This window comes from Pelophylax lessonae (assembly GCF_965119305.1).
Source record: "Pelophylax lessonae genome assembly, chromosome: 2".
Classification (NCBI taxonomy): Eukaryota; Metazoa; Chordata; class Amphibia; order Anura; family Ranidae; genus Pelophylax; species Pelophylax lessonae.
The window spans coordinates 413,221,008-413,227,007 of record NC_138769.1 but is presented as its reverse complement, the minus strand read 5'-3'; the positions used below and the strand labels follow the sequence as shown (position 1 = coordinate 413,227,007).

The 6,000-nt window shown below is 43.8% G+C and overlaps 1 protein-coding gene across 1 annotated transcript in view; it reads left to right on the top strand.

Moving 5' to 3' along the window:
* Positions 1 to 3,160: 3,160 nt before the first annotated feature.
* Positions 3,161 to 6,000, top strand: part of SENP7 (SUMO specific peptidase 7) — a gene marked incomplete at its 5' end in the record, with an annotated part of 95,674 nt that continues 92,834 nt past the window's right edge. Inside the window, 2 exons of the mRNA XM_082248099.1 lie at positions 3,161 to 3,179; positions 4,568 to 4,656. Of these exons, the coding sequence (XP_082104225.1) occupies positions 3,161 to 3,179; positions 4,568 to 4,656 (108 nt within the window). The remainder of the gene's footprint in view (positions 3,180 to 4,567; positions 4,657 to 6,000) is intronic.

Here is a 6,000-nt window from a genome sequence, read left to right as displayed (position 1 = left end):
ATGTGCCCTCTTTATTGGCCAAATGACAGTTCTTCATGAGGGCATTTTCAGTCCATATATATGTAGATCTGCATAGACCAGTGCTAGAAAACAATTGCTCTCCATGTGCCCTCTTTGCAGAACAACATTGCACTGAGGTGGTTTGTGGTGCTTTGCGTAAAAGTATGTATTTTTACATGGCGCAACTCATCGCGGTATGTCATAACATGCATAGACTATGAATGGGGTGTCACCTTGTTAGATTTCAATAAAGCTTTGGTTTAATGCACAGTAGGCTTAAAGTGTTACTAAACAGGAATAGGCTTGGGCGAGTTAGGATCTGCCCGATCCCGCCAGCCAATTAGCTGTGTGCAGGATCAGGTGGGATCCCAAACACACCTGAGCCCATCTCTACTACTAAACCCGCAACAGTAAAATCAGTGGTAGGTTAATTGGATCCTGTATAAAAAAAAAAAAAAATGGCCCTACTGTGTATGTATGTGAGGTTAGGGACCTTAGATTGTAAGCTCCTTGAGGGCAGGGACTGATGTGAATGTACAATGTATATGTAAAGCGCTGCGTAAATTGACAGCGCTATATAAGTACCTGAAATAAAATAAAAAATAAATATGCAGGAAAGCATGCTAGTTTTACGCACTGTGGAACCTAAGGGGTTAATTCTCTGCAAGGCTGTTTGATCCTGTCTTCTCTGCCCCCCCCCCCCCCTTCTTCCACTGTCCCCAATCCATCTCCGGATAGTACAGAGACTTGGCGGTAGGGATGGGCTCAGGCATGTTCGGATCGTAGTCCCAACCCACCTAAGCAATCCCGCCAGGAAGCTGTCACTGCACACTGCCAATCATAGGCAGCGTGCATATGTGCAGCTGCAGACCGAGAAATGCCTCACTGCCTATGAATGGCGGTGTGCAGTGAGAGCTTCCTGGCGGGATTGCTTAGGTGGGTTGGGACTATGATCCAAACACGCCTGAACCCATCCCTACTTAGGGTTAGAGATGGGCTCAGGCGTGTTTGGGATTCTAGTCCCAACCCACTTGAACACTCCTGCCAGGAAGGCGACACTGCACACCGCTAATCACAGGCAGTGAGACATTTTCCAGTCCGCAGCTGCACAGACCGAGAAATGTCTCACTGCCTGTGATTAGCAGTGCTGGCTTCCTGGTGGGATTGGGCAGGTGGGTTGGGACTAGGATCCCAAATGTGCCTGAGCCCATCTCTTCTTGGGGGCACTCTGCACATGCTCAGTTTGGTGTGTGTTGCTAGAGAGGTTTATTTTCTTTTCTTGGACAGGTGCATGTGATCAGCACAGGGCCAATCAGCGCTTTCCAGACAGAGGGTCAGGGGTCATGCAGCCTCATAGGACAGCCAGAGGAGAATGAAAATTCCTCCTGCAAGCTTTAACCAGACACTAATAGAAGTCATAAGACTGCTAGAAGCTGCTAACAAGGAAAGGTATTTAGCAGTTTATATTTACTAAAATAATTGCATTTCCATGTTCTGTGTACTGTACTGTGGGGGACCAGATATAGTGAATGCAGGTTCTGGATTTAGTAACACTTTAAAAAACTCTGCTTTTACAGATGTCTGGTGTTTTTTTCAGCCTGTTAAAGCACCGCTATGTAAGCCTGTGTGTCCTTGAACATAAAGGCGTTTACAGGCATATTAGAAAAGGAGCATGTACAGACTGAAAAAAAAAAAAACATCAGCATATTCAGGAGAGGAACGTTTGGGTAGAAAAACGTGGAATGTGCATAGACAAGTTTAGGCACACTAGTGTGTTGATGCATTCTAATGGCCAGAATCAATTCATATTCTAGCCAATAGAATGCATTCATGTATGCAATATGAAGCTTTGTAAGCAGCTTTTCTTCTGCTAGGCATTCAGAGGAGCTGAGCAAATGGTCACTGTGGATGAGGCTTAAAGACCACCCTTGCAGTGTCCACTCCTTCTGGACTGCAACGGTCTAATGCGTTAGGACAGGGGTCTCCAAACTTTCTAAATAAATTAGAATTGTTGGTGTCAGTGGGAGGAATAGTGCCCCATTGTTGGTGTCAGTGGGGGGAATAGTGCCCCATTGTTGGTGTCAGTGGGAGGAATAGTGCCCCATTGTTGGTGTCAGTGGGGGGAATAGTGCCCCATTGTTGGTGTCAGTGGGAGGAATTGTGCTCCATCATTGGTGTCAGTGGGAGGAATAGTGCTCCATCATTGGTGTCAGTGGGAGGAATAGTGCCCCATTGTTGGTGTCAGTGGGAGGAATAGTGCCCCATTGTTGGTGTCAGTGGGAGGAATAGTGCTCCATCGTTGGTGTCAGTGGGAGGAATAGTGCCCGGTTGTTGCTATCAATGGGAGAAATGGGGCCCAATCATTGGTGTCAGTGGGAGTAATAGTGTCTAGTTGTTGGTATTAATAGGAGGAATAGTACCCCATTATTGGTATCCATGGAAGGAATTGTGTGCATTAGTTGGTGTCAGTAAAATGACTAGTGCACCATTGTCAGTGGCAGAGACCATGCCCCACTGTTGCTGACAGTGGGGGAAATAATGCCCCAAGGACTGGAAAAAAAGCAAGCAAAGGGCTGCAGCTTGGAGGCCACTGCTCTAGGGAAAGAAAAGTATAGACATAGGGGATTTGCAGTAGAACACTTTTCAGGGGGCATTTCACAGGTGGCTGGGAGGTGATATGTCACCTCTTAATGACCAGTTTTAACCCCTGAACTCCTACAGCACTAGAGCGCAATTGGCGTTGGTACTGCCCGCCAAGTACGACCTGTGGTATAAATTTTGTCACAGCATGTGTACACCCTCCTTCCTAGAGTGGAACTATACTCCCCTTCTCTCCAGAGCTGGAATGTACCGGAGCTTCCTGCCGGCTGGTCTGTGCCCAGGTATAAATCTCTGACCAATTTCATTGGCTGGGCCAAGATGATGTTGCTCCTGTGCGTGCACAGGACGGACCGGCAGGCAGGTAAAAAAACTTTAATGCAGAAGAGACATAAACTGAGAGAGACACTGCTTGAGGTGGATGCAGGCCCGGTCCACATATGATATCCACTGCAAAGGTGCTCGCCTCCTGAAACAGTAACAATACATTTGGATGGGGCCCACTCTGCTGGAACGTAATAACTTTATTGATCCATATTACAGACATGTAAAAACACATAACATGCACAACGTGGATGCAGGTAGGTATGCTACCTGCATTCCTGTTCTGCATGCTATGTTTTTTTTTTTACACGTTTGTAAAATGAATCAATATAGTTAATACGTTCCAGCAGAGTGGGCCCCATCCAATTTACTTGTTGCAGAAGAGACATAGTCTGTCTCTTCTGCATTAAAAATCCCCCCTGTTCGCAATTTTTACTTTGTTCCCTTTTTTTTGTTCGACCTTTTTAAGGTGTGCAGTCAGGGGATGGTAAAACCGCAGCTCGACTGTCTATTTTTATCACCCAGCAAGTAAAAAAGAGACCCAATGCTTACCTTCTTGCTCTGGTAGGCTTCCTCCATCTGCACAATTAGTCCCCCAATACCTCTTCTAGAAGATACTCAGGGTGAAAATGATGTCAATAGCCATGCATTGTATGTGAATATGGGGAAGGACTGCCAAGAAGCTAGAATGGAGGCGAGCACTAGAGCCAGGGGACCCCCCACTGCAAGGTTAGTTTTTCATAATTCCTTGAAAAGAAGGAAAGAAAAAGGGTAAAGATTGCTTCACGTTGTAACAATGCAAAGCACCACCTCCATATGACAGGCACAAGTGTTGATGCATTTTACTGTGTAGGCTGGTGTGAACAAGCCCAAAATGTTAGCTTTGGCATTATCAGGAAGCAGCATGTGTGAATAAAGTGCAGGTAGTCTAACTTTAAGTACTTCTAAAGCATGCTTTTTTTTTGTGGATAAAGTGGGTAATTGTTAAAGCTGAACTCCAGGTTTGATCTGTATTGCATACTTACGGCTTGACACAATGCAAGTATGCATATTTTATAAATGAGCGGCCACCGGTAAAGCTGTAGTAGACGTTTTTGTGAAGGGAGTTAATACTGTAGTTCATGGTAACTTCATGATGAATTCCAGGAATTTAGCAACTTTGTAAACAGTGCAGACATACTATGTGTTAGGTCCAACCAGGTACCTGCCACCTCCTGGACTTATCTCTTATTTATATATGACAGGTTTTTGGTTCAGCACTCCAGACACTCAGGATGGTGAAAGAGGAGAAAAGCGCACAGAGCAGCTATGCTCTCCCCTCCGATGCCCATTTACAGAAGCCTTTGCATTATGGGAATGAGTTCTCATAATACAAAGGCTTCTGTGATTGGGCAGGAGGAGGGGAAGGCAGGCATAGTAGCTGCACCGACTCTACACTTAAAGGAGGTAAGACCAGGGCATCCAGAGGTCACGTCGGAGCCCCGGAAGCTATCCTTCTATTCCACAATAAGCCTGTTGGATTTGAATTAAAGAGAAAGGTGTTTCCTTGGACTTAACTCATAACGTGCCTTCTCTTTTTTACAAAGTTGCTGAATTCCAAGAGTTCATTAAAACAAAAGTGATTATCTTTTTTTATGTTCTGCAGAATCACTTTTGAGAAGCAAAGGTGTTCTAATGGATCAGCAGAAAAAAGAATCCTCACCAGGAACCCAGTCAAGTAGAAAGACACCTGGGGTATGTAACTACAGATAAGGATTTACACCTTTGACATGCAAGATTTTACACTAATGATCTCTGCTTAAAATAAAATTACTGTATATTGAATTGGCCTTTGAAGAGCTTTAGATAATGCTTGGCCTCCTTGCTAGTATTTTCTTTATGGCTGGGTATTTTTAAAGTGCACTTCATCCGAACATCTGTACAGTGTACAGTTTGATACACCTGCTGAAAAAAAACCCATTGCGCTATCTATATATATATATATATATATATATATATATATATATATAGTTAGTAAATTATAATGGGCAGTCCTGTATACTGACTTATTAACTTCCTTTATCTACTTTCTGAGTGGGAACCTTTTCCTGCCAATTTCATAACCAGGAAATGACATTTCTGGAGGGAGTCCTGTAATCATAGAGTATATAGAACTGCATCCTACTGGGAAGCCATGTTTAAAAGTTTTTTCCACTTTTAGAAAATCATAGCTGCCGATTGAATTACAAATTATTTTTTTAATTAACCCTAAAGTGTAGGAAGATTTCTGTAACAGACATGTGATTGTAATAATTTCAAACAAAGGTGGAGCTACATTTTAACCTCTCAAAAGACTTGGTTTACACAAGATGCAGTCCAGTGAATTTTGAATCTGCATCAAAAATGCACGCATAGTGTTTTAGGTGTCTGTTTATGAAACCGAGATGAGCATCGATCCTGAGGATCACAGCTCATCTTGGATCATTATTGGTTTATGAAACAGAGATGATCGGGGGAGAACATGATCTCCGCTGATCATCACCACACACAGAGAATCTGTCATCAACTGACACAGAAACAGCCAGTTTATGAAGCTGCGATCTCTGCACTTCACTGGCGATCTGTGCCAAAATTCACACTCCCAGATTCACCAGCCCAGAGGTGGAGAATTAGGGAGAGAAGATGAAATCCCCAAATAACTGAGGCGAAGAAAGAAGATTACTGACTTATTTTCCTCAATAAGACCCCCCCCCCCCCCCCCAAGACAGTAAACCTGTCCCCCTGCCATATTTAGGTATATATTCACATATATAATGTGTGTGTGTGTATATATCTATAATGAGGTGAGGGGTCTCCTGAGAATGCCCGTGTACTCAGCAGTGGTAATTTACCACTGATGAATAAACGGGCACCAGAGTGTTTCAGTGATTTTTTTCGTACTGTAATCTCGCTATGTCTCATGAGATTACAGGTAGCCCACTTTTACACTGATCTCGGACGTTTTCAGAGGAAAAACTTCTCTGTTTTCCCTGTGAGAACTGAAGATCTCTGCTTCATAAACAGGGTGCCAGAAGAGATAATTTTCTTCTGAGAACTGAA